Below are 27,443 nucleotides of genomic sequence, written 5' to 3' on the forward strand. Positions count from 1 at the left end.
TTTTTTTTAGACAGTATCTCACTCTGTCGCCCAGGCTGGAGTGCAATGGTGCGATCTCAGCTCACTGCCAACCTCCGCCTCCTGGGTTCAAGCAATTCTCCTGCCTCAGCCTCCCCAGTAGCTGGGACTACAGGCATCCACCACCACGCCTGGCTAATTTTTTATATTTTTAGTAGAGACGGAGTTTCACCATGTTGGCCATGCTGGTCTCAAACTCCTGACCTCAAGTGATCTGCCCACTTAGGCCTCCCAAAGTGCAGGGATTACAGGCGTGAGCCACCACACCTGGCCTGCCCAGTCTTGAACTCCTGGGCTCAAATGATCCTACTGCCTCGACCTTCGAAAGTGCTGGGATTACCAGTGTGAGCCACGATGCCCGGCCAAGGAAGGAAATTTTACCTACAGCCGAAAAGCAAAAGCACCTGTGCAATTCACCATATGGCACTTCTGGGACACCAAGGGACCCACTTCTGCATTTGGTGATGGCACTGGGCTTCGGCTTCTATGGAGAAAGCATACCAGGAGAACAAGGTACTTACCTTGCATATCCGTGAGACGGGAATGCTGCTGAACGTCCTCAGCATGTTGGCCTTCACCCCTGGTGGTGGCTCAAACACAAAGATGCGACCCGCACGGAGCAGATTCACTGGCACCTAAGAGACAGCGCGGCTCCCGTTACGGCTCGGGTGTGGACACGGGCGCCTGTTCCATTCCACCACACGGGCGCCGACAGGACTGCCACAGCAGCCTGCAACGTCTCCACCCCTTCAAACACCCACCTTGGGGTTGATCTCCATGGTGAGGAAGAGTCGGAAGCAGGCATGCGGCTGCAGGGAGTGCAACTTCTTCTCCAGCTGCATCAGCCACCCTGGGGCCAGATGTACATTCTTCAGCATCACCCACCTGCACACACAAAGTGAGAGTCACACAACACGCCAGGCTGTCTGCCTGAATGCCTGGGGACTAAGGCTTTCTTCAGCCAAAGAGAACAGGCCTACCTGCCCGACTTCACAGCGGTGTTTATTGCCTTATCTGCTTGGTTAAAGCCTTCTGCAGAGCCTGGCGCAAGGAAACTTAGTGTCAGCAGCGGCAGCCGCGGACATCAATGCCCACCACGAATCCTGCAGAGCCCGTGAAGCCCATCAAGCGCCCTTACCGATTGCAATGGAAGTGATCTGCGTGTTCTGCTCGGCTGCAAGGTCCTCGACGTGCCCACTGGCGTCATAACCAGGCACAGAGCACATTAACACAGGAGTGTTGGGCTTCACCTGCAAACAGAGAAGGCAGAAGTCACAGCGGTGCCAGCAAATAGTGTGTACCTGTCAAGGGAAAGGAGCGCCCCGAGTGAGGGGTCTGAGATGTTCTTTTGGGGTCCAGAGGTGTGGGCACCATGCAGCCAGTTGAGAATCTGCAGCGAGTTCCTGGTCTTAGGAGCAGACTGTAGCCTGGAGTGACAGCAGGCGCCAGGGCTGCTGACAGCTGTGCTTGGGGAGGTGGGCATGGAGTCTCTGGAGATGCCTGGGCTGTCTCAGGACATTACCTCTGTGCCCACGATGTGGGTCAGGTCGAGCGGCTGCTCCATGATGGACATGAAAGACTCCCCAAGGTTTGTTGAAACAAACATGTGGGCCATGGCCAGCAGGCGATCGGGCCGGAAAGCCTGGATCAGGAGCAGGCGGTGAATGGCCTGGCCAATGGGTGCTGAAACAGGGACAGAGCGGTGGGTGCTGGGTGGAAGCGAGGACTTGGAGACGCCCTCCCCTGCCTGGAGTGTTCCTCCCAAAGCACCCACTCAGCATTTCAGGATCAGCTCAAACCAGGAAATTCAGCCACATCTCCTGTGCCTTCCGTGAGCCCTCTGGACACGCCTATGAGAACACCTTACCACCTGGATGTATCCAGAGGACAAGGTGCCGTCTGCTGATTTTTAAATTACTACACTAATTAATACCTGCTCACTTCCTGAGAACACCTGAAGGTACTCAGGAAGCGGGTCCACGCTCTGCCCTCCACAGTCCGACCCTTCCTCTCAGCCTGGCCCAGGGTCTGGCCTAACACACTCACAACCGGCTGCTGGCATTCCGTTCCTGTCTGCAGCATGAAGGCAGCCAGTTCACTCCTCACCACTGGGCAGGAGCTCCCCACCTAGTTCTCTTATGGTCTTCAAGCATGCGATGAACAGGAATTGGAAATTTCTGATCTACCTCTAACCCAACACCTATCTAGAAGCGATCTCCCTAAGTGGTTTCCTTAAAAAGTTTTAACATTGAAACACTTATCTCGGGCATCGGTGACCGCTCACTCAGAGACAGGTCTCTGTCTGCTGCCCAGGCTGGACTGCAGTGGCGCAAACGCAGCTCACGCAAGCTCGACCTCCCAGGCTCAAGTGACCTTCCTGCTTTAGCCTCCCGAGTAGATGGGACTACAGGTGTGCACTGCCACTCCTGGCAAAGGCTGTATTTTTTGTAGAGATGGGGCCTCCCTATGCTGCCCAGGCTAGTAACTTTGCATGTTTTTAAAGCATCCGTTTAAGCAGCAAAACCCAACTTTACATTCAGGTTCAGAAAGAAAACCACAGGGGGGCTTACTTGCAGGTGTTTCTTCACTCCAGAGGTAGGGCACGGTCTGCTCCGGGGAGCTGCTGTCCAGCCAAATGCCAAATTGCTGTGGAGACAACAGTGGAAGCACCCATGGGGCAGGGCTGGCCTCGGGGGACTTGACGCAAGCACGCACACACGACATTCTGGGTTTTATACAACATGCGATTCCTCACATTTCCTGGGAAAAGGCCGACATTTTTCACTGGGAACATTCAAAAGAACAATCACCTCGTCTGCCTGAACCTTTGCGATCAAGTCCTTAAACGCGGGAAGGCAGCTCAGCCTCACCACCGCCTCCGCCTGCTCCACAGTCAGGCCCTGGATCCTGGGGGTGGAGCCAGCACTCAGGACGATCTCATTTCCTCTCAAGAAGTGCTGGAATTCTGCATCGTAAGTGGGCTCCCTGCGAAGGGCGCAACAGTTAGCTAGGATCCCTCATGTTCATTCCCACTGTCACTAAAATAACAGTTGTGATTTAAAGGAAAGAAAAAACAGGCCGGGCACAGTGGCTCATGTTTATCATCTCAGCACTCTGGGAGGCCAAGGCAGGCGGATCACTTGAAGTCAAAAGTTTGAGACCAGGCTGGGCTGCCAACGTGATGAAAATCCGTCTCCACTAAAAATGCAAAAAAATTTAGCCGGGTGTGGTGGCGGGCGCCTGTAGTCCCAGCTACTCAGGAGATTGAGGTAGGAGAATTGCTTGAACCTGGGAGTTGGAGGTTGCAGTGAGCTGAGACTGCACGACTGCACTCCAGCCTGGGAAACAGAGGGAGACTCTGTCTCAAAAAAGAAAAGAAAAGAAAAAATAAAAGCACGTATCTGATCATGAAACCCTTGTGGGCCACCAGCAAGATGGCATCCTCCTGCGGGCGTGAGTGCTCTTACCCCACGGTGCCCTTCAGTTTGATTCTCGCCAGCAGCATGGCAAAGGTGATGTGGTCCTGATGCAGCATGCCTCGAGCCACTCGGTTAAATGCCACCTGGGACAAGAGCAGGAGACGATGTTGTTCCGTAAGAGAAGCAGCACCCTGCTTCCCCCCGCCGGGGAGCGGCTGAGGACCTCACTCTCTACCTGGAAGAGGTCCTTCGTTATAATGGACAGGCGCTGTGTGTGGTCGGTGACGCCCTTCAGGTTCGGGTTCTCATATAAGACGTTGTGATAAATGTCCAGGAAAAACTGGAGGGAGTACTGGTACAAGAAGTGTATCTGAAAGGAAGCAGTAGGCAGCCGTGAGGCAGCTCCCCTGGCACCTGCCGAACTTCTGCGTGGCCGAGGAGCTAGTGTGTGGGGGCCGGCCAGCCTCTGCGCAGCCAAGGCACCCACCTGCTTGAGGGACTCCATGGTGAAGTAGATGCTGCTGCAGGCGGTGGAGAGCGGGAGGTACTGCTGGGACACGGTCTCCACCTCCTGCATGACGATGTCCGTCTCCTCAACTTTCCTGGTGACCTCTGCAGCCTCTCTCTTCAGGTTCTCCAGAGTGGTTATGATCGTGTCGTCGTCCAAAATGCGCCCTTTCACCTCGTTCAGAGCTTGTAGTAGAGATTTTTCCAGCTGACGCAAACGGAGCTGAAATTCCCCTTAAATGAATAAAACATCCAGAGTTTGCAATAATACTTCAAAAGATACGCTCTCAGAAGTGTTTGCCACAAACGTGGAACATCCTAGTCACTTAAAAGCTCAGCCCCTTCACCTGCACCAACCATCTAACAGCCACAGGTCCAGATCCTACCTTGAAGTTTCAGAAGATCAGATCGTTTCTCGTCCACATCAGGTCTTTCTGCTTTAAGTACTTCATTTAGACACTGGCTTTGTAAACTGCTACGGGTGACTGTGAAGTTTACAAAAGTAACCCGGGAACAGAGATCTGGTGGGAACTCGACCTGCCAAAATAGATAACAGAACAGTCTGTTTTAATTCAGCTTCAAAACCAAATCCTGCCAGATTTCCCTGGGGAAGAGTCCCATTCCTTACAGTTGGATCCCGGGTGGACAGGAAGATGACAAACGATGGCGACAGGTCTATGTCCTGGTCCCCGAGGGTGATCAGCACTCTCCCGCCTGTTCGCCGCACTTCACGGTTCAGCACTGGGTTCAAAACTGGATCGTAGCTTTCCACATCCTGCATAGCACCGGGTGGAACTTGATGGCCAGGGCTTTGTAACTTTATCTTCACCCAAATGCTATGTTGCTGTGCTACTCTAGATGAGCATACCTTCCCAAAAGCCACCCGCCACTTGTGTATGGTGGCCACGAGCTATGTGTGGCTACTTACATTTAAATTAACTAAAAATGGCCAGGTGCGGTGGCTCACGCCTGTAATCCCAGCACTTTGGGAGGCCGAGGCGGGCGGATCATGAGGTCAGGAGATCGAGACCATCCTGGCTAACATGGTTTGAAACCCCGTCTCTACTAAAAATGCAAAAAATTAGCCGGGTGTGGTGGTGGGCACCTGTAGTCCCAGCTACTTGGGAGGCTGAGGCAGGAGAACGGTGTGAACCCAGGAGGCGGAGCTCGCAGTGAGCCGAGATCCTGCCACTGCACTCCAGCCTGGGCGACTGAATGAGACTCCGTCTCAAAAAATTAACTAAAATTAAAAACTCAGCCAGGCGTGGTGGCTCACGCCTGTAATTCCAGTACTTTAGGAGGCTGAGACAGGCAGATCACTTGAGGTCAGGAGTTCAAGGCCAGCCTGGCCAACATGGTGAAACTCCATCTCTACTAAAAATACTAAAAAGTTAGCTGGGGGTGTTGGCACATGCCTGTAGTCCCAGCTACTTGGGAGGCTGAGGCAGGAGAATTGCTTGAACCTGAGGTTCAGACTAGGGGATAGAGCAACACTCCGTCTCAAAAAAAAAAAAAAAAACCCCCCCAAAAAATTACACACTCAGTTCCTGGTCACACTAGCCGTGGGAAGTGCTCAGCAAAAGCCACCTGAGGCTTGCAGCTACCACACTGGACAGTGTGGACCATCAGGCATTCCTGCCCCTGCAGAAAGTTCTGGGGGACAGTGCTGACACAGACCCTCTGAACGGCACTGTATTTCATTTCTTAAATTTTTTTCAATTTGCATAATGAATTCATCTTGTTGCAAATCTGATGCTTCCTAGTGACCTTACATGCTTTATTTAAAAACAAATTTTTAACTTTGAAGTTCAGGAATACAAGTACAGGTTTGTTACATAGGTAAACTTGTCATGGGGGTTTATTATACAAATTATTTCATCACCCTGGTTATGAGTCTAGTACCCATTAGTCGTTTTTCCTGATCCTCTCCCTCCACCCACCCTCCATGCTCTGAAAGGTCCCAGTGCGTGTTTTTCCCCTCTATGTGTCCATGTGTTCTCATCATTTAGCTCCCACTTATAAGTGAGAACATCTGGTACTTGGTTTTCCGCTCTTGCATTAGTTTGCTGAGGATAACGGCCTCCAGCTCTATCCATGTTCCTGCAAAGGAACATGTTCCTTGTTCTTGTTTCTTTTTTTTTTTTTTTTGAGACGGAGTCTCACTCTGTCACCCAGGCTGGAGTGCAGTGGCCGGATCTCGGCTCACTGCAAGCTCCACCTCCCGGGTTTACGCCATTCTCCTGCCTCAGTCTCCCGAGTAGCTGGGACTACAGGCGCCCGCCACCTCGCCTGGCTAGTTTTTTGTATTTTTTTAGTAGAGACGGGGTTTCACCGTGTTAGCCAGGATGGTCTCGATCTCCTGACCTCGTGATCCGCTCGTCTCGGCCTCCCAAAGTGCTGGGATTACAGGCTTGAGCCACCGCGCCCGGCCTGTTCTTGTTTCTTGAACATTTTTCCTTGTTCTTTTTTTTTTTTTGAGACGGAGTCTCACTCTGTCACCCAGGCTGGAGTGTAGTGGTGTGAACTTGTTTCACTGCAGCCTCCGCCTCCCAGGTTCAAGCAATTTTCCTGCCTCAGCCTCCCGAGTAGCTGGGACTACAGGTGTGCACCACCACACCCGGCTAACTTTTGTATTTTAAATAGAGATGGGCTTTCACCATGTTGGCTAGGGTGGTCTTGATCTCCTGACCTTGTGATCTGCTTGCCTTGGCCTCCCAAAATGCTGGGATTACAGACATGAGACACCACGCCTGGCTGTTTCTTGCTTTTCAGGGCTGTACTGAATATAATTTTTTTTTTTTTGAGATACAGTCTCTTTCTGTCTCCCAGGCTGGAGTGCAGTGGCACGATCTCGGCTCACTGCAACCTGTGCCTCCTGGGTTCAAGTGATTCTCTTGCCTCAGCCTCCCAAGTAGCTGGGACTATAGGTGCCCACCACCTCAACCAGCTAATTTTTGTATTTTCTGTAGAGACGGGGTTTGGCTAGGCTTTCTTGAACTCCTGACCTCAGATGATCCATCCGCCTTGGCCTCCCAAAGTGCTGGGATTACAGGCATGAGCCACCTCGCCCCACCACCGAATAGAATTTTAAATGCAAATAATGATTCTGCCGAATTTATCTATTATAGAACCATCTCAAAGCTTTATCCTTCTGATACAACATGAAGTCTTACAAAGTTGAAAACTAAACGCAGCCCCCAAAAAGGAATTCAATCTTGAATGCGGTGTTTCAAGAATTCAAACGTCAACACCAACCTGGACCAGAAGGGGGTTCCCAAATCGCAGTGCACTCTCTAAGTTCTTCCTGAAGGCGTCATCCAGGAAGCTGGTCCGTGTGATCTTACGATCCTTATATTCATTCATAATGAATTCTGTGGCCTGTCCAGAGGGGTCAATGATCAGCGGATACCTGAGGATGAGGCCACAGAAGAGAAGGTTGAAACACTGAATGGGAAAAGCACGGGATCATGGTCAGCCAAGTCCCTGATGAGAGGGACAGGCTGTTACCGCCACCCGAGGGTGCTTTCCAGAGACGTTTTCAGGTTTACCAAGAAAGCTTACGTGCTTAATGCTAACATCACATCATCCTTTTGAAGAACTATTGGCATGAGGAGGTAGCTTGAGTCATATACCAGGAGGGCCACAGTTAAAAATCCTTTTTCTTTTGGACAATCCTCCTCCCTCAGCATCTGGCACTGTTAGAATAGCTTTTTCGTATTTACGATCCTTCCAGATAGCCAGTATCAACACCAACGCTCAGCAGCACCAAGGGATTAACTTTACACAGAATTTAAATTGCCAGGGACTGTGTCAAATTACAGACACTATCTCAGGTAATCCTCCTAACAGCCCTACGAGGCTGACACTGTTATCAAGCCACTCTACAAATGAGGAAAGAAGGGCACAAAGAAGCTAATGTCAAGTACCTATAGTCTAGCCAGTTAAAACGTGGAAAAAACCCAACTGGTAATACACACAAGCTTCTACAAAACTCAAACTATAAAAGGGCATATGGTGAGAAGAACCACGCTGCCCGGCCTTTTGGACCCTGTTCTTTGGTCACCAAAGTTCCTTCCCCAGGTGATGGCTTTTACCAGTTTCTCGTCTGTCTTTACAGAGGAGGTCTAAGCACTTATAGACACATGTGTCAGTGTGGGTGTTGTGGCCTCAGGGGAGGCCTCTACCGCCTGCTCTGCACCTGTCCAGCCTGTATTCGAATGTCCTGTGTCGGCAAAGACCACCCAGCACCGCAGCGTGGTGGGCCTCAGGAGGGCTCTCTGAGTTATCTCCAGTCTTCAGCTGGTACACACTTGCTCTTAGATTTGCCATTTTGTACACAGGCCAAGCTACTGTTGAATGAACACCTGGAAGTGGAATTCCTAGGTGAAAGGGTCATTTAGGCAAATCTAGCCCTGTGCACAGGGTGTACTGATCGATTCATATTCTTGTTGGCACCACCTGGTGAGACATGGCGCCCTCTCAGCAACTAGCCCATCGTCACTGCAGTTACGTCCCAGTTCTTATTCTGTCCTTCCTCAACAGAACAACAGGCAGCACTTCCCCTTTAACTAGCTACTTTCAGTTCTTGTAACAGAGGACTGTTTGAATGTCCACCCCCAAACACAACCCTGCCAATCAATTTTATTTTTATTTATTTTATTTTTTTTTTGAGATGGAGTCTCGCACTGTCACCCAGGCTGGAGTGCAGTGGCGTGCTCTCGGCTTGCTGCAACCTCTGCCTCCCGGGTTCAAGCGATTCTCCTGCCTCAGCCTCCTGAGTAGCTGGGACTACAAGCGCCTGCCACGACACCCAGCTAATTTTTTGTATTTTTAGTAGATATGTTGGCCAAGCGGGTCTCAAACTCCTGACTTCGTGATCTACCTGCCTCGGCCTCCCAAAGTGCCGGGATCATGGTGTGAGCCACCGTGCCCGGCCTATTTTTATGTTTTTTTGAGATGGAGTCTCACTCTGTTGCTCAGGCTGGGGTGCAGTGGCATGATATTGGCTCACTGCAACCTCTGCCTCCTGGGTTCAAGAGTTTTTCCTGTCTCAGCCTCCTGAGTAGCTGGGATCACAGGCGCACGCCACCACGCCTGGCTAATTTTTTTGTATTTTTAGTAGAGACAGGATTTCACTATGTTGGCCAGGCCGGTCTCAAACTCCTGACCTCACGTGATCCACTGCGCCTGGCCCCTGCCAATCAATTTTAGAAGGTTACAAGAAGCATCCACTGCAGAGTAACTCAGACACTTGACAATAAAGAGAACAGCACACGCCCCACCGTCAGAGGAGCACCAAGCTGCCAGCACTGTATGCCCACACCCCATTTTCTATTCCTCTCTTCAAACAAGGGTGTATTCTGAACGACATTCAAGATCACCACCCGCGTTCTTCCCAAGCCACTCCTTGGCACCCGAGCTCGTACCTGTTGAACCGTTTCAGCATGATGGCGTTTTCTGTGCACAGGTCGTCAGCAGGCAAGGAGCTGGCCTGCCAGCGAAGACGCTCATCCGCATTGGAAAGGTATTCCGTCCTGGCAATATCTGTACGGAACTGAAAGGCAAGGCCGTTACCTTTCCTCCTCTTCGAAGCCACAGATGGGGCATCCTAACTGTGCACGAAACACCAGCTTCGCAGCCACAGACAGGACGTTCTAACCGTGCACTAAACACCAGCTTGCCTCACACTGCTCACACATCCTTTCTGAATTCCCCGTGATTCTCACCTGGATGTTGGCCTGCTGGAGGTGATGGGACCAGGTAGTGAACAAGTTCTGACGCATCTGCTGGTCAAAGTAACCCGCGTAGGCAATGAACGCAGCCGACAAGAGACAGTCCCCAGCAATGGTGGACATCTGGTTTTTGAAAGTTTCACTTGTTTTTTCCCATCGTTCACGTTCAGCAGACAAGCTCTTCAGAAGAGCAGTGCTCCGGTTTACCTAAAAGGAAAACCGAACAAGATGCTCAGGGATCAGGCCTTTTAGGATTTATACCAAATCCTGCAAATTGGTTCATCCACATCACGTGCAGGGTTTTGGGTGGGTTAGAAACGTGCCCAAGTTGTTCACAATCCCAAAGGACACGAGACCCAGATCATATATAACTAATGACCACACATGACTCAGAATCCTCAGCGGGGCAGAAGCTGGGTACGGAGTGAGGCCTTCAGGCAGCACAGCAAACAGGTCTGGAGCTGCCAGTGGGGGATTCAATGGCTGCAAAGCATCCAGTTTGTATCAATCTATCCTAATTAACAACACTTAGGGAATACTCAAGTGTGTATTATTTTCCAGGAAAAAAAAGTCCTCTGGGCCCTTACAGATGTTACAGAGCTAATTCACTGACGCCAGCATGGTACAGGCAGCGCGTGTTCAAGTGTGTTAATCTCCGCTTCCAAGGCAGGAAAGACAGGATGAATGATGATAATCTTACTTTTGCCTCGACAGCAGCCAGATCTGCCTTGATAGCCTGGGCCTCTGAGATCAGGACGGCGTATTCCTCCTTGTAGCGGGCGATGCTGGCTTCCAGGTCTCGGATCATCTGCTCCACCTCGTTGGCCTTCTGCTGGTTGTCCTTGGCGTCATCTTCCAGCTTCTGCAGCTCGTTGCGTAGGGGCTCCACTCTCTTTAACATGTCTGCATAGTTAAGCTGGGAAGAACCAATAGATAACTGTTATTTAAGTGACAGAAAAAGAGGTCACCTTTCACACGGGAGCTCTTGGCTGTGTTAATCACCTGTGCGATTGCCCATTTCACCATAGGGCCGCAAGCCAGGGAAGCCCGATTAACAATTTCGTAATTGTAACTTGGATTGGACATGTAATTTTTCTTCATCTTCTCCCTTATGGCGTCACTGTAAGAAAGGAATGACATTTCTAAGCACATGCAGGACAAAAGCAAGGAAGAGTTTTCATAAAATTAAAATGGAAGAGACCAGAGCCAGCTCTTATCTCATGGCCCCAGTGACTGACCACTGGGGATGAGCTAGACTGACCCCTGGTTCTCAGGTGAAAGCTGGAAATGTGCTCTCAACACTTGAACAATTTCTTTCTTTTTAAAAAGTGAGACAGGGTCTTGCTCTGCCACCCAGGCTGGAGTGCGGTGGCGCGATCTCGGTTCACTGAAGCCTCGATCCCCTGGGTTCAGGCAATCCTCCCACCTCAGCCTCCCAAGTAGCTGGGACTACAGGTGCATGCCACCCCACCCAGCTCATTTTTTTATTTTTTGTAGAGACAGGGTGTCACCATGTAGCCCAGGCCGGTCTCTAACGTGTAGGCTCAAGCACTCCACCTGCCTTGGCCTCCAAAAGTTCTGGGATTAGAGCCGTGAGCCACTGTGCCTGGACTGAACAGCCGAAAGTTCTGGGTTTGGAGGTGTGAGGCACTGTGCCTGGCCTGAACAACTGATTTCAATTTCTGGCAATACCTTGGCACTTCCACTTTCTCACCTGATCTCCTCTGCAGAGAAGTTGACGATGGTGGGGATAAAGTTCTCCCGCATGATGATGGAGCGGATCTGCTTCCAGTCCGTGGTGCTTTCCCCCAGCAGCAGGCAGATGGACTCCAGCGCCAGCTTCACCGCAGCAGGAGGGTTGGCCATGGACCTCACCTCCACCAGGTGCTGCTTCTTGATCGACTTCACAGCTGAGTGGCAGCAGGAGTGGATGAGGGTCGATGGGTGGGAGAAGACAGAGCAAAGCATGGTGAGAATGAACCAAACAGCCAGGAGCTCCAACTCCAATGAGAGAAAGGACAGCTAGCTGCTCAGAAGAGCTAAGAAATGAGAGACTTTTCTGTATTAAACCCTTTGGAATAGGGTAAGTAGCTGATCTCTTAAATGATTACGAAGATCTTACAAAATGCAAGCATTCTTTAAAAAGCAGGATATTACCTTTAAAATGTCTCACAAGTCCTAATTCCTTTATCTCCATAAAGATTAAGAATATATTAATTTACTATTTATTTGAGACAGAGTCTAGCTCTGTTGCCTAGGCTGGAGTGCAGTGGCACGATCTCAGCTCACTGTAACCTCTGCCTCGCAGGTTCCAGCGATTCTCCTGCCTTAGCCTCCTAAGACGATGGGATTACAGGCCCCTGCCACCAAGCCTGGCTAATTTTTTGTATCTTTTTTTTTTTTTTGAGACAGAGTTTTCGCTCTTGTTGCCCAGGCTGGAGGGCAATGGCGCGATCTCGGCTCAACGCAACCTCTGCCTCCTGGGTTCAAGCAATTCTTCTGCCTCAGCCTCCCAAGTAGCTGGGATTACAGGTATATACCACCACGCCCGGCTAATTTTGTATTTTTAGTAGAGGTGGGGTTTCTCCATGTTGGTCAGGCTGGTCTTGAACTCCGAAACCTCAGGTGATCTGCCCGCCTCGGCCTCCCGAAGTGCTGGGATTACATGCGTGAGTGAGCCCTGACAAGAATATTTTTAAGTGTAACTGTGCATTTATTTCATACAATTTCAACAGACATTTTAAATTTGCTACAATTCAGAGGGATGAGTAAAAAGATGTGGAGTTAACAGTTCTAAAACAATGGCTGCCAGCCACAGTGGCTTACACATGTAATCTTAGTACTTCTGGAGGCTGAGGCAGGTAGATCGCTTGAGCCCAGGAGTTTGAAACCAGCCTGGGTGATATGGCAAAACCCTGACTGCACAAAAAATACAAAAATTAGCTGTATGTGGTGGTGCGCCCCTAAAATCCCAGCTACTCAGCAGGCTCAGGTGGGAGGATCGTCTGACAAAGGGAAGGCTGAGGCTACAGTGAGCCACGGTTGTACCACTACACTCATGCCTGGGGGACAGAGTGAGACCCCGTCTCGAACAAAGCGAAACAAAAACAATGGCCCATGACTGCTATACACTGAAGAAGTTTTCCAGGCTGAAATTTTTGGAGATCAATTTTAAGTAATTATTTAGAAGGTGAGAACTACATTAAATTATCATCCAAATCCAACTCTGAATGAAAATCTATAGCTTGGGTGGTGCCTTTGAATTCATCTTGTTGTATAAGGTAAAAACTACAGATAATTGGGTTATTTGAAACTGGTTAAATACTAGTGGGCAAGAAGAGAGCACTCTTTATTCTTCTTTTGTTTTCATTTATTCATTTATTTTAAAATAGAGATGGGGGTCTTGCTATGTTGCCCAGGCTGGTCACAAACTCCTAAGTTCAAACGATCCTCCTGCCTCGGCCTCCCAAAGTGCTGGGATTAATGCGAGCCACCTCGCCTGGCTGACAGCAGTCTTAATCACTGCATAAACTGCAAACTAAAATAGTGTGGCAGGTTATTGCCCTATTTCTTTTTTCTTTTTTTTTTTTTGAGATGGAGTCTCGCTCTGTCGCCCAGGCTGGAGTGCAGTGTCTCGGCTCACTGCAAGCTCTGCCTCCCGGGTTCCCGCCATTCTCCTGCCTCAGTCTCCTGAGTAGCTGGGACTACAGGCGCCTGCCACCATGCCCGACTAATTTTTTGTATTTTTAGTAGAGATGGGGTTTAACTGTGTTAGCCAGGATGGTCTCGATCTCCTGACCTCGTGATCCGCCCGCCTCGGCCTCCCAAAGTACTGGGATTACAGGCGTGAGCCACCGCGCCGGGCCTGCCCTATTTCTATAGCATCTTACAGGCATGTAAGGAATGGAAAAAGAGAAGTAAGTGACTGCTATCAATACTTAAATTAGCAACTGGGTCATAGCCAGAGCACTCAGAAATAATTGCAAGACAGTCACACTGAATATTTTGTATTTCTTGGTGAAATTCAACTCAGGGATAAATAGCACATTTATGTAATTACCAACAGATGTCTAAAAATGTATTATTGACGTAAAGCTTATATTGTGAAGTTTCTTTTATGAGAGGAGTTTCACTATGGTAAATACAATCTAGCTTTACAGGAACTTTGCTTTAAGAGATGAAGACAGTCTCAAGCATTCATCACAAGCTTCAGATGGTTACTAATGATATTTTTGGAAACATACATAACCAGAACCTTCGAGGGAAGCATGTGTGCGATGTTCAGTGACCTGAACTCCACAGTAATGTTGAGGGAGAGCACCCTTCCTAGCTGTCAAAGCTCTGACAGTCTTTACATACCATTCTGGGCCTCAATGACAGCAGGTTCCACCTTATCAAGATCTTCTTTGACACTCATCTGTTTGTCCGCAATTACCTCCTGCTGCTTATGCAGCTGTTCCTGGATTTCTTGGCTCATAACCTAGAAAGGAAGGATGGTTTAGGTATGGGTTAAGCATTGGTTAATTTGCTGAGTAAATTCTAAACAACATTCTTCACTCTGCCAATACACACACACACACAAACACACTCTCTCTCTCTCTCTCACACTCTCTAACCCTAAGACCCATTTTGAACTACAGTTCCTACTCTCTCATTGGAGACTGAAAATGCCCAATCCTTACAGGCGGAATTCCCTGACACCATACCTTCTTCTTTTCAGCCTCCTGCTGGTCTTTCACCATCTTTTTCAGCTTGTCATTGGCTGCTGCATTCTTCACCTCCAGCTCCTGGCTCTTTATCCTCAAGTCACGACGCAGTTCTTCTACCTAAAGAGCAAAGCCCACACTCTGAGACAAGAAACGTGCCGAAATCACATGGAAAGGGGTCCTCACTGCAGCTCACTCCCGTGAGGAATTTGTGCCTGTGGCGCACCTGGTCAACTGTCTCCTTGATCTTCCTGAGCCCCACGTTCAAGTGCATCTGCTGCTCCTCCAGCTCGCTCCGCTTCTCGTGGAACAGGTTGGCGTAGTGATTGATGAAGTCCAGGTAGTGACGAGGGGTGATGGCCATAGTTCTGCCGCCTCGCTTTGCCAGCCGAGCATTCGCCTTTCAGAAAACAGTTACATCTTCTTACTCTTCAGGAAACTCTGTGACTTAACCTCAGAAAACAAGTTTGGCCTTGGCAGACGGGTGTGACATGACAGAAGGAGCCCAGCCCTCGGGGGTCAGAACACTCGAGTCGGGACTCAGCTTAGCCACTTAGAGCTTTTAAGATGCCCCTACACTTCCAAACTTCTCAAACCCTTTAACTTCTCTAAACTGAGGATGGTGATTATGCCAACTTTAGAGGTGTACTTTATGTGAAAGGCATCACAAATGTCAGTTACTACAGAAAGGTTAGCTAGCCTGCTTCCACCTTTTATTAGTAAGAAATGACACAAGCAAGAAACGGGCAAGGCAGGCCTGACGTGAGAAGCTGCTCTGGTCCCTTGATTTCTGGAGCACAGCAAGATGATCAGACTACCAGGGGAAGCTGGGGCTGGAAGACACTCCAAGGGCAATGGAGACGGCCTGCAGGGACTGGGCAGCAGGACACCTACAAGCTCAGAATGGATGTCACAAAGCTCTTCTGGGAGAGAGGAGTAGACTGAACGCTTCTATTACAGAGAATCTATAGCAAGGACTAGCAAAATACGGCTAGCAGGCCAAGTCCTGCATTTTTCGGTAATGAGGTTTTACTGGCCACAGTCACACCCATTTATATATGGTCTTTGGAGGCTCTTGCCCTACAATGGCAGCACTGAGTAGCTGTGCTGGAGACTACTCCACCTGCAAAGGCTAAAACATTTACGATCTGGCGTACTGATTCCTGGTCTACAGGAGAGAGTAAGGGCCTGAACATACAGCAGCACTGGGAGAAAAAGGCCAAGGAGATCACTTTATTAGAGGCAGAGTCAGTGGGGGCACTAAAGTGTTAGATGGCTCCAGAATGTGCAGCCCAGTGACAAGAATGAGATGTTGTTAAAGAGGTAAAAGGTAAGAAACAACTATTTCCTTTACAAATAACAGTACAACGTCAAATATGAAGTGCCCTAAGGTCTATTTATGGTTTGAGTCTGGGTCTCATTCTGTTGCCCAGGCTGGATTGCAGTGGCGTGATCTCAGCTCAATGTAACCTCCTCCCACCTCAGCCTCCTGAGTAGCTGGGACTACAGGTGTCCACCACCAGGCCCGGCTAGTTTTATGTTTATTTTTTGTAGAGATGAGGTCTCGCCATGTTGCCCAGGCTGGTCTTGAACTCCTGGGTTCAAGCGATCCTCCTGCCTTGGCCTCCCAAAGTGCTGGGATTACAGGCGTGAGTCACTGCACCCGGCCTTAAGGTCCATTTTTATAGCAATTTAGTTTTATGTTAGCATGATTGTTAGTTTTGTGTTTTATGTGTTGATCTGAAAATTGAACCCACCTGGTGAAGAGTCTGATGAACAAACACACAGCTGTTCACAATGGCTTCCCGATGCGATGGTGGCTGCGGCAGTTTATCATACACAACTGGCATGTAATCGGGAACGATGTAATTTGGCTTCTCCAGGTCCATCTTACTTGTGAATTCTTTGCCAACCTGATACAGTGCTTCGGTGGACCAGTCTCCAAACCAATTCAACACGCACCTGAGAAAGAGGCCCACGTTTCAAAACAGCTATGAAGGGCAGGCGTTGCCCCTTGGAAGGACACCGACTTTCCTGACCCAGAGCCAAGTAAAGGTCCGCATACCTGTTGAAAAGTGCTGGCGATGTGGCTGCCCGGTCCTTGAGTCCTTCCGAGGACGGGTTCATGGTGAACACGACGTGGAGGTTACGGATAACCTGGCTGGTGAACCACTTATAGAGCTCCTCGTGCGAGTCCAGCATCAGGCCTTCCTTCTGTGCCCCCTCTTTGCACTGCGTCATCAAGGTGGCATACTCATCTCCTTCAAAGAGACCAGGCACCTGGGAAACAGCACAGGGCTTACTTACTGGTCCCCCGGTAACCCGTAACGCAACGCAACACGTCATCTAATTACCTCTCCATTGGCCAGAAGGGTATTCATTCGCTCCAGGAATCCAGAATCTAATACATTAGATTCATCCATTATAAATGCTATCTTTTCATTTTTACAGCCAGAGCGTCTCAATACTGTCCGCAGATCTTCATCAAAGTCTTCTCCTGTGTACTTCCTATGGACCTACAGAAGCAGAGGCAAGTTAGGGCCATTCCTACTCACTGAGCTCTGCACACACATTAAGAATCTGTTGCTGGGATTAAGAGGCCACCGACCAGACGCACCTTAATCTGGTACACGCTCAAACCGTTCATCCAGGCGACAAAACGAGACAGGGTAGTTTTTCCTGCTCCACTAACACCAATCAGAAGCAAGTGGCCTTGAGGTTGACGGAATATTCTGAAACATTATGAGAACTGATCAATGTTAAGGCTTACAATGCCTCATTCCCCTTTTGACTCATATCTAGTGTCTACAGTATTTCGGACATGTTTTAACTTGAACTTGTATATTAAACGTTTGCTGAGCAACTGTTATTTGTGAGGTCCAGGAGGAATGCAAAGACCAGTGAGACACGGTCCTGTCCTACAGACTGACATGAGAGACTAATGCAATTCTAGCAGAAGGTCAAAGGGCCCTAATCACAGCAGGTACGCAGTGCTGGGGGGAGGAAGAATATAGTTCTCCTTGGGATAAACTGAGGAAGGTTAAGCTGGACTTAGAAAGAGGAGAAGGTGGAAGCTGCTTGGCAGAGAAGGCTGAGGTGGAGGTGGTAGGACAGCATCAGGCCTGGTGTGACTCGGCACACACACTTACTCAACAGCAGCTTAGGCGAGAGGTGAGCCTGTAACAACAACAAAGCCCACCTGTCAATCCTCAGCACATGGTCTAGGACTTCATTGAACAGGACCAGCGGAACATCAAGTTCTTCTTCATAAAAGACCTTCAGCCTGGCTTTGACATAATCTCTTAACTCTTCTTGGTCTACTGGGATGTAATCCTATAGAAAAAAAGGTAATACCCAAATTACTTAGAAAAAATGTTAGTTATTAGACCAAAGTCAACTGTATTTCCACATACCAGGAAGAAACTGTTGAAAAATGCAACAAAAAAAGGTATCATTTACAACATAGCAAAAAAATATAAATTCACTAGGAATGGATCTAAAAACATGAAAAGCTTTTATAGAGAAAACTGAACTTCACCAAAAGGCAACGAAGATGACCTCAATACATGAAGAGACATACCCTGATCACAGAGGGAAAAACGCTTTACTATAAAAACGTCAGTTCCATCAATCTCCTCCATAGGTTCAACGTAATCCCGATCGAAACCTCACTAGTGGGAGGTGCTTACTGTCTTGGTGCAACCCGAAAAGCCAATTCTGTATTTCATTTGGAACAGGAAAGATCCCTCTAAAAAAGAACCAGGTGTGAGGGCCTGCCCAATTTTTTTTTTTTGAGAGTAGCCTCGCTCTGTCACCTGGCTGGAGTGCAGTGGCGCCATCTCAGCTCACTGCAACCTCCACCTCCAGGGTTCAAGCAATTCTCCTGCCTCAGCCTCCCAAGTAGTTGGGACTACAGGTGTGTGCCACCACACCCAGGTAATTTTCGTATTTTTAGTAGAGATGGGGTTTCACCATGTTGGCCAGGATGGTCTTGATCTCTTGATCTTGTGATCTGCCTGCCTTGGCCTCCCAAAGTGCTGGGATTATAGGCATGAGCCACCGCACTTGGTCTGGGCCTGCCCTATTAAACAGACTTATTACCATCATCAGGACCATGTGGTTTTAGCACAGAGAGCAACCAAGAGAAACCTATGCACACAGGGAAACTATGATGACAGACTGATACTGCGGAGTAAATTATTATTTAATAAACTTTGCTGGGATAATGGGCATACACAAGGAAAGAACTGAAAATGGAGCCACTGCTCACTCCATACACAAACTCAATTACAGATGTGATTAAGGGTTTCAAAGATCCATCTTTTTTTTTTTTTTTCCTTGAGACACAGTCACACTCTGTCACTCAGGCTAGAGTGCAGTGGCCTGATCTTGGCTCACTGCAACCTCCACCTAGGTTCAAGTGATTCTCCTGCCTCTCAAGTAGCTGGGAGGACTCTACAGGCACATGCCAACAACATGCCTGGCAAATTTTTTTTTTTTTGAGTCGGAGTCTCCCTGTGTCACCCAGGCTAGAGTGCAATGGTACAATCTCGGCTCACTGCAACCTCTGCCTCCTGAGTTCAAGTGATTCTCCTACCTCAGCCTCCTGAGTAGCCGAGATTACAGGCATGCGCCACCACGTCAGGCTAATTTTTGTATTTTTAGTAGAGATGGGTTTCGCCACGTTGGTAAGGCTGGTCTCGAACTCCTGACCTCGTGATCCACCCGCCTTGGCGAGACGGGGTTTCACCATGTTGGGCAGGCTGGTCTCAAACTCCTGACCTCAGGTGAGCTGCCCACCTTGGCCTCCCAAAGTGCTGGGATTACAGGTGTGAGCCACTGTGCCCAGCCTGAAAGATACACTTTAAGAACGTCTGTTCTTCGAAAGATCTTAGAAAAGAGTAAAAAAAACGGCTGGGCGCAGTGGTTCACCCCTATAATCCCAGCACTTTGGGAGGCCAAGATGGGCAGATCATGAGGTCAGGAGATCGAGACCATCCTGGCTAACACGGTGAAATCCCGTCTCTACTAAAAATACAAAAACATTAGCTGGGCGTAGTGGCAGGTGCCTGTAGTCGCAGCTACTGGGGAGGCTGAGGCAGGAGAATGGTGTGAACCTGGGGGGCAGAGCTTGCAGTCAGCCGAGATCATGCCACTGCACCCCAGCCTGGGTGACTCAGCAAGACTGTCTCCAAAAAAAAGAATAAAAAAAGATAAGCCACAGGGAGATGTTTCCTATATATGAAAAAGAATGGGTACCTAGAGTCTTAAAATATATAGAAAATTCTACCAACATTGAACACACCCACCTTACTACTCCCGGCTCCTATCAGGCCCTCTGCCTCGTACGCCCTCCCTGACGTGGTGAACCCTTCTAGAGAAGCTGAACTTCACTGAAAGCCACTGAAAAGACCTAAACACATGAAGACCCAATGCAAGGCTCACTCTACCAGAAATCTCTTCCCAGCCTGAGCTACCTCCCTCTGTCCGCTCTTTCCTCCATTGGAGTGGGAGCTCCCTAAAGGAAGCTCTTACTCACGTCTATCACCTGGGGCTACTGAATGAAATGCAAGTCAAGACTGTAACTCAGTAAACATCCTCATCCGTTTCAGAGAAAAAGGACAACTCACAAGTATTCTGGAGAGGTGAACTCCATCTAGTATTTTAGCACATGAAACATTTTCACACAGGTTATTCACAATTGTCCTGTTTTCAGTGTGAGGAATGTGAAAACAAATTTGTGAAGCAAAGATTTCTTTCACTATAAACCCGCTGAAACAACACCTTCTACTGGCTGGCAATCCCATGGCTTGACCCTCACACAGAAGTCAGAACCCCAGCAGCAGCCAGCCAGCCATACTCCTGGGAGTTCCTGCCCTAAAGCATCAGTGACTGCAAACCCGTAGCCCATCACTGATGTAATGGCAGCCTCATTTGTAGTGCACTTCAGGACAAAGAGATTTTTCTTGTTTTCTAAGTGTTTTTTTGAGGTAGGGTCTCACTTTGTCACTCAAGCTGGACTCTTTATTTTTTTTTCTGAGACGGAGTCTTGCTCAGTCACCCAGGCTGGAGTGCAGTGGCGCGATCTCGGCTTACTGCAAGCTCCGCCTCCTGGGTTCACGCCATTCTCCTGCCTCAGTCTCCTGAGTGGCTGGGACTACAGGTGCCTGCCGCTACGCCCGGCTCATTTTTTGCATTTTTAGTAGAGACGGGGTCTCACCATGTTAGCCAGGATGGTCTCGATCTCCTGACCTCGTGATCCACCCGCCTCGGCCTCCCAAAGTGCTGGGATTACAGGTGTGAGCCACTGCGCCCGGCCAGCTGGACTCAATTTTTAAGTTTTATTCTTTTTTATTTTTAAGACAGAATCTCGCTCTGTTGCCCAGGCTGGAGTGCAGTGGCATGACCTTGGCTCACTGCAACCTCTGCCTCCCGGGTTCAAGCAATTCTCAGACCCCTGAGTAGCTGGGATTACAGGCATGTGCCACCATGCCTGGCTAATTTTTGTTTTTTTAGTAGAGATGGAGTTTCAGCATGTTGTCCAAGCTGGTCTCGAACTCCTGACCTCGAGTGATCTGCCTGCCTTGGCCTCCCAAAGTGCTGAGATTATAGGTGTGAGCCATTGCACCTCACTGTATTTTTTTTTTTTTTTGGGACAGAGTTTCACTCTTGTTGCCCAGGCTGGAGTGCAATGGCGCAATCTCGGCTCACCTCAACCTCTGCCTCCCAGGTTTAAGAGATCCTCCTGCCTCAGCCTCCCAAATAGCCGAGATTATAGGCATGCACCACGGTACCCAGCTAATTTTGTATTTTTAGTAGAGACGGGGTTTCTCCATGTAGGTCAGGCTGTTCTCGAACTCTCCACCTCAGGTGATCCACCGCCTCGGCCTCCCAAAGTGTTGGGATTACAGGCGTGACCCACTGTGCCCGGCCAATGTTTTGTTTTTTAAAGTATTTTTTGAAATAGGGTTTTGCTGTTTTACCCAGGCTGCAGTATGGTGGTGTGATCACAGGTCACTGTGACTTCCTGGGCTCAAGCCTCCCAAGATGCTGGAACCATAGGCGTGAGTTACCTTGCCTGGATAAATTTTCAAATTTTTTTGTAGAGATGGAGTCTTACTATGTTGCCCAGGCTGGGCTCAAACTCCTGGGATCAAGTGATCCTCCTGCCTCAGCCTCCCAAAGTGCTGGGATTACAGATGTGAGACACCATACCTGGCCCAAAGGTATTTCTGAGTAGAAGATAATTGGTTAGAATTGGTTAGAATTAGAAAGGGACGGCAGAACAAGGACATCTAAAACACTGCGAGTCTGCTACCTTTGACAGCCAGTTGCTGTACAAGATGGGCCGGCTCATTGCCTTCTCTCTGTCGATGTTAGGGAAGTGCTTCAGAGCAACCGTGTCGATGTTCTCGTCAGTCCAGCGCCTCTCCTCATCCTCCACGAGTCTGTGGGGAGAGCAGCGTGTGCATTTGGGTAACTACAGGCCACGGTGAAGAAGCGCCATGTTTGTGGGTGCTGTGGGCTCTTTCAAGGGATGCAGTCTTTATCACACATCTTCCTTTACTATGCATGGACAAACCTAAGAAGCTGAACTCATGACAGCTTAGGCAACCTGAAATTGTATTTACTTATTTATTTATTTACTTTACTTACTTACTTACTTACAGAGTCTCACTCTGTTGCCCAGGCTGAAGTGCAGTGGCGTGATCTTGGCTCAGTGCAACCTCTGCCTCCCAGGTTCAAGCGATTCTCCTGCCTCAGCCTCCTGAGTAGCTGGGATTACAGGTGTGTGCCACACCATACCCAGCTAATTTTTATATTTTTAGTAGAGATGGGGTTTCGCCATGCTAGTCTCGAGCTGTAATCCCAGCACTCTGCGGGGGCAGAGGCAAGCAGATCACTTTAAGTCAGCAGTCCGAGACTAGTCTGGCCAATGTGGTGAAACCCTGTTTCTACTAAAAATATAAAAATCTGTCTCAAAAAAAAAAAAAAAGGGAACTGTGATGTGTGTAGTTTTAGAGGTGTAAGACTTACTTACTACAAGGCAAGCAGGTGAGACTGTGATTGCCCGGCTGTGTGAGGACCTTTTGAGAAGCTGACTGTAAGATCTCCTATGCAGGCTACCAGGTGAGGGTCTAGTGAAGGCAGGTATATACTTACTTACTGAAGCCAGTATGAATTTGTAAGCACAACTGCTGTTGCTACATTTGAATTTAAACAAAATTCTCTGTGGTATTAGAAATCTGTGAAAATTATATTGTGGGAGACAGGGTCTTGCTCTGTCACTCAGGCTGGAATGCAGTGGCACAATCATGGCTCACTGTAGCTGCAGCTTCCCAGGCTCAATTGACCTTTCTGTCTCAGCCTCCTGAGTAGCTGGGACTACAGGCACATGACACAACACCTGGCTAATTTTTTATTTTTATTTTTAGAGATGGGGGTTTCACTATATTGGTCAGGCTGGCCTTGAACTCCTGGGCTCAATGATCCTCCTGCCTTGGCCTCCCAAAGTGCTGGGATTATAGAAGTGAACCACTATGCCCAGCCAATTTTTTTTAATTGAAAAGGGGAGAGTGAAGGTAGTTGACACAGCAACAACAACCAAAGACCGTTTGAACAGCAGCAGAACTCCAATAAGAAATAAAAACAGGGCTGCCACGGCCAGCACGCTCTGTACTCTGCCTTGCCTGCTCATCTCTTACAGTGGCTCTCAGTAATGTGCCGAGTAGTACCCAAGAACCCCAAGCAGTCGGGTTTGAAAGCCAGTGATTACAACTAGGCAGTATTCTGAGACTTCCTGTACAGTAATGATAAGAAAACCTGCAGGATGACACCTGGTCCAGAAGCACAGCTGCCAAACACTTAAGCATTTCTTAGTCTGGAGGGCACCATCTGCCAAGTCATCTTACTGCGATTCAAACCACAAAACCTACACAGTTGATGCTGATCAGTCATCCGTTAGCGATTTTTTCCCTTAAGTACTGGTCACTTAACTAGAAAAACTCAAAATTTACAAAACAAGAATTGATCCAAGTGGGCAACAGGTAAAAGAGAAAACCAGTGCCCCAGAGCTTCAGCTGCAAAGCCTCTGATGAGAACACAGGCTGAGTCAGGAAGAGGGATGGTGGTTATGGAGCATGTACACTGGGCAGTTGTTGGGAGGCCTTTTAACTCAGCAGTGAACCCGTGCTCTGGGAAGGTTATCACAGGCAGCTGCTACCTTGTGTGGTCCCACCTGACAGTTTAAAAGATTTATTAAAGTGCCTGTTTTTTGACTTCTATGGTGTATCTTTAAAAAAAAGTACCCTGTTCACGGCCACAAGGTTTATGAAAGTGCCTTGCGTAAGCAGACAGTGGTGGCAGCTGGTGCATTCAGTGCACTGTGACTTTGTTACCCTGGGGCGACTGTGACCAGTGTCCAGATGGGAGGCTGCCCTGGCTGACTCTGCTCCTTCCACCACTGGCACCACCTGGCTCTAACTTAAGCAGGCCACCCCTGCAAAGACCCCAGCTAGATCCTCGGCTTCCCTTACCTATCTTGGAAGAGACGCAGAGCTTCGTGTGCCCAAATCCGAATGAGGCCTTCAACAGGCAGGGTCTCCAGAGGTCTCAGCGCTTCGAAGATGCCTCTCACCCACCTAGTCATTTCACGGGGTGAATAGATATAGTGAGGCTGTGTGTCCTGGGTGAACCTCTCCTATGGGAATGAGAAAAATGGAAGTTACATGTACAGATCTTAAGACACAGAGAAGTGGTCAAAAAGTAAAATGCGGCAAAACATGTTTACATTAAAGAACCTAGACCCTGAAATATTTAAGAAGATAGCTGGGGCCAGGCACGGTGGCTCAAGCCTGTAATCCCAGCACTTTGGGAGGCCGAGACGGGCGGATCACGAGGTCAGGAGATCGAGACCATCCTGGCTAACACAGTGAAACCCCGTCTCTACCAAAAAAAATACAAAAAACTAGCCGGGCGAGGTGGCGGGCGCCTGTAGTCCCAGCTACTCGGGAGGCTGAGGCAGGAGAATGGCGTAAACCCGGGAGGCGGAAGCTTGCAGTGAGCTGAGATCCGGCCACTACACTCCAGCCCGGGCGACAGAGCGAGACTCTGTCTCAGAAAGAAAAAAAAAAAAAAAAAAAAGAAGATAGCTGGACATGATGGCGGGTGCCTATAGTCCCAGCTACTAGGGAGGCTGAGGCAGGAGAATCGCTTGAACCCAGGAGGCAGAGCTTGCAGTGAGCCGAGACTGTGTCACTGCACTCCAGTCTGGGCAACAGAGCGCAACTCCGTCTCCAAATGAGTAAACAATGTTGGAACAACTGGATAACCGTCCAGAACAAAGTTAGATTCAAGCTGCTCACTTTATGATGAAATACATTCTATTTAATGATTTAAATATTTAAACAATGCAACTACAAAAAATCCTTCTGAAAATGCTTAAAATTAAAAGCAAATTAAATACTGGGAAAAAGCATCTGCCACCTATGACAAGCAAGCTGTCCTAAAGCATGAAGAGCGAGGGAGACACAGCAGGGTGGTCGGCGGCTCCCACTCATCCCCGCAGCCAGCGCTCCATGGGAGGCTCAACAGAGAAATGCAAATAGCAACGACGAGAGTCATTTCTCACCAAATGGGCAACGACATTTTTGTTAATGACTCTTTTTTAAATGTTGCAGAACACAGGGAAGCGGGTGCTGCTGGTGGGAGTGTAGCTGGTCCCACCATCTTGAGAGCAATCTGGCAGATACGTAGCCTTTATATACATTTAGAAACTGCATAGCCTCTATTCTCATCATATACACATACATACACACGTATAGGATAATGATCAAACATGGAAATGTCAGCAGTCTTAGTACCTGCATAGAAAAGTGACTTTGATGACAGACCTTGGAGAAAGTCTCTCGGCTCGATAACAGTCTGAATAAAGTCCAATCTTTTTCAATAGAGTTCTCATTTTTTTTTTGAGATAGGGTCTCATACTCTATCACCCAGGCTGGTGCAGTGGCACAATCACGGCTCACTGTAAGCTCTGCCTCCAGGTTCAAGCAACCCTCCCACCTCAGCCTCCTGGGCAGCTGAGACTACAAGCATGCACCACTATGTCCACCTAGTTTTCGTATTTTTTGTAGAGACAGGGTTTTGCCATGTTGTCCAGACTAGTCTCAAACTCCTGGGCTCAAAGGATCCACCCACTTCAGCCTCCCAAAATGCTGGGATTACAGGTGTGAACCACCACACCTGGCCAATAGAGTGCCTTCTTTTGTTTTCTTTGTTTTTTTTTTTTTTTTTGAGATGGAGTCTCGCTCTGTCGCCCAGGCTGGAGTGCAGTGGCCGGATCTCAGCTCACTGCAAGCTCCGCCTCCCGGGTTTATGCCATTCTCCTGCCTCAGCCTCCCGAGTAGCTGGGACTACAGGCACCCGCCACCTCGCCCGGCTAGATTTTTGTATTTTTTAGTAGAGACGGGGTTTCACCGTGTTAGCAGGATGGTCTTGATCTCCTGACCTCGTGATCCGCCCGTCTCAGCCTCCCAAAGTGCTGGGATTACAGGCTTGAGCCACCGCGCCCGGCTTAGAGTGCCTTCTTTAGGAGAGGAAAACAATTTCTGGAAGAGCAAAGAAACACTGCGTACCTGAGACATGGTGTAGAACTCCACCATGGCAGCAGTGAGCGGCTCTGCGTACGTCCGCAGGGATGGAATGAGCCTCAGCATGGCGCGGTTGAAGGTGCCGTAGATCTGTGTGAGGGAGGCGGGGCCCGGGTAATCCACATACACGACAGGCACGTGACGCAGGAACCTGTGCACAGACAGCCCAGCTCAGCGCCCCTCCCTGACAGCAGCTCCAGGGAAGGGGCAGTGTGCCAGTGGAGTCACCCTGTCCAGGGCCCTGTCTGGAGGTCGCTTCCTAACCCAGCTATGCAGACGTGACATCAGTGTTAGCTGAGATCACACACACACTGCTCAGGCTTGGGGTCTGACACATAACAGTCAATGCAAAACACTTGAAAAAGAAACCAGCAAAGATGAGAAAATAACCGAGGCTTATTTCAGCCTCATCTTGGCTCTACAGATGAATCTGGAGCAGTTCATCACTACCAAGAGATGAATGCTTTCATTTTATTTAATTTTTTGAGATGAAGTCTCGCTCTGTCACCCAGGCTGGAGTGCAGTGGCGCGATCTCGGCTCAGTGCAAGCTCTGCCTCCCGGGTCCATGCCATTCTCCTGCCTCAGCCTCCCGAGTAGCTGGGACTACAGGCGCCCACCACCACACCCGGCTAATTTTTTGTATTTTTAGTAGAGACAGGGTTTCACCATGTTAGCCAGGATGGTCTCGATTTCCTGACCTCGTGAACCACCCACCTCCGCCTCCCAAAGTGCTGGGATTACACCAGGTGAGCCACCGCACCTGGCCAGTGCTTTTATTTTTAACATGTTTTCCTGGCATTACAGCACAGAGAAGTAACCCAAGAGGAGCCCACGATAAGCAGTATTGTTATCTTTATTCTCAAAACCAGGTTTTTGTGGCGCTGTGTTTACAGCAATCCTGGAGCTGTGTTGTGTGTGAAGCAGAGCAGTCTACCAAGCTGTTTTACCTGTGTGAGAGGGGCTTTCTTCCAGGGTCCGTGGGGGGATTACAAGCCCCAACAAACTGGATTCTCTCCAGCTTCACCCACGTTTGATCTGAGGTACGGTAAAAGCCTCCGTGCTCCACCATCTGAAGGAACGGACAGGTACTACATTAGGAGCAAAACGTGAACAAGAAACATTGTGGGGCAGGAAGGGCCTTGCGGATAGAAACAAACCTGTCTGATGAAGGATATGACCCTTTGGGTCCCATATTTATCCATATCTGGCAAGTTGATTTCATCACAGAACAACACCAGCCACTTTCCAAGTTGAACAGGAGCCAAAACAACCCCGTTAGGCGTGCGCCTGTACTCGCAGTAGTGATCAAAAGTCTTCAGAAGCAGCTCTGGCGTAGTAGCACTGGAGAAGTTGAGACCCACCACCTTTGGAGGGAAGACACAAAACCACACTATGAGACCAACCCCACG

At 49.0% G+C, this 27,443-nt stretch overlaps 1 protein-coding gene across 1 annotated transcript in view; it reads right to left on the reverse strand.

Annotated features, from left to right (window-relative positions):
- Nucleotides 1-307: 307 nt before the first annotated feature.
- DYNC1H1 (dynein cytoplasmic 1 heavy chain 1) overlaps nt 308-27,443 on the reverse strand; it is an 82,981-nt gene continuing 55,845 nt past the window's right edge. The window contains exons 39-69 of the mRNA XM_026455276.2: nt 27,192-27,398; nt 26,982-27,103; nt 26,019-26,184; nt 23,919-24,082; nt 21,701-21,830; nt 17,582-17,715; nt 17,000-17,114; nt 16,737-16,898; nt 16,448-16,662; nt 16,140-16,344; nt 14,609-14,782; nt 14,383-14,502; nt 14,036-14,156; nt 11,391-11,586; nt 10,679-10,796; nt 10,377-10,592; nt 9,671-9,883; nt 9,371-9,498; nt 7,200-7,353; nt 4,573-4,719; nt 4,331-4,481; nt 3,925-4,178; nt 3,673-3,807; nt 3,486-3,580; nt 2,829-3,003; nt 2,589-2,664; nt 1,541-1,701; nt 1,157-1,268; nt 999-1,059; nt 780-903; nt 308-653 (exon numbers count right to left, since the gene is read on the reverse strand). Of these exons, the coding sequence (XP_026311061.1) occupies nt 432-653; nt 780-903; nt 999-1,059; nt 1,157-1,268; nt 1,541-1,701; nt 2,589-2,664; nt 2,829-3,003; nt 3,486-3,580; nt 3,673-3,807; nt 3,925-4,178; nt 4,331-4,481; nt 4,573-4,719; nt 7,200-7,353; nt 9,371-9,498; nt 9,671-9,883; nt 10,377-10,592; nt 10,679-10,796; nt 11,391-11,586; nt 14,036-14,156; nt 14,383-14,502; nt 14,609-14,782; nt 16,140-16,344; nt 16,448-16,662; nt 16,737-16,898; nt 17,000-17,114; nt 17,582-17,715; nt 21,701-21,830; nt 23,919-24,082; nt 26,019-26,184; nt 26,982-27,103; nt 27,192-27,398 (4,773 nt within the window). The 3' untranslated portion in view covers nt 308-431. The remainder of the gene's footprint in view (nt 654-779; nt 904-998; nt 1,060-1,156; nt 1,269-1,540; nt 1,702-2,588; nt 2,665-2,828; nt 3,004-3,485; nt 3,581-3,672; nt 3,808-3,924; nt 4,179-4,330; nt 4,482-4,572; nt 4,720-7,199; nt 7,354-9,370; nt 9,499-9,670; nt 9,884-10,376; nt 10,593-10,678; nt 10,797-11,390; nt 11,587-14,035; nt 14,157-14,382; nt 14,503-14,608; nt 14,783-16,139; nt 16,345-16,447; nt 16,663-16,736; nt 16,899-16,999; nt 17,115-17,581; nt 17,716-21,700; nt 21,831-23,918; nt 24,083-26,018; nt 26,185-26,981; nt 27,104-27,191; nt 27,399-27,443) is intronic.

The sequence above is a fragment of the Piliocolobus tephrosceles genome, chromosome 6, assembly GCF_002776525.5.
Source record: "Piliocolobus tephrosceles isolate RC106 chromosome 6, ASM277652v3, whole genome shotgun sequence".
Lineage (NCBI taxonomy): Eukaryota > Metazoa > Chordata > Mammalia > Primates > Cercopithecidae > Piliocolobus > Piliocolobus tephrosceles.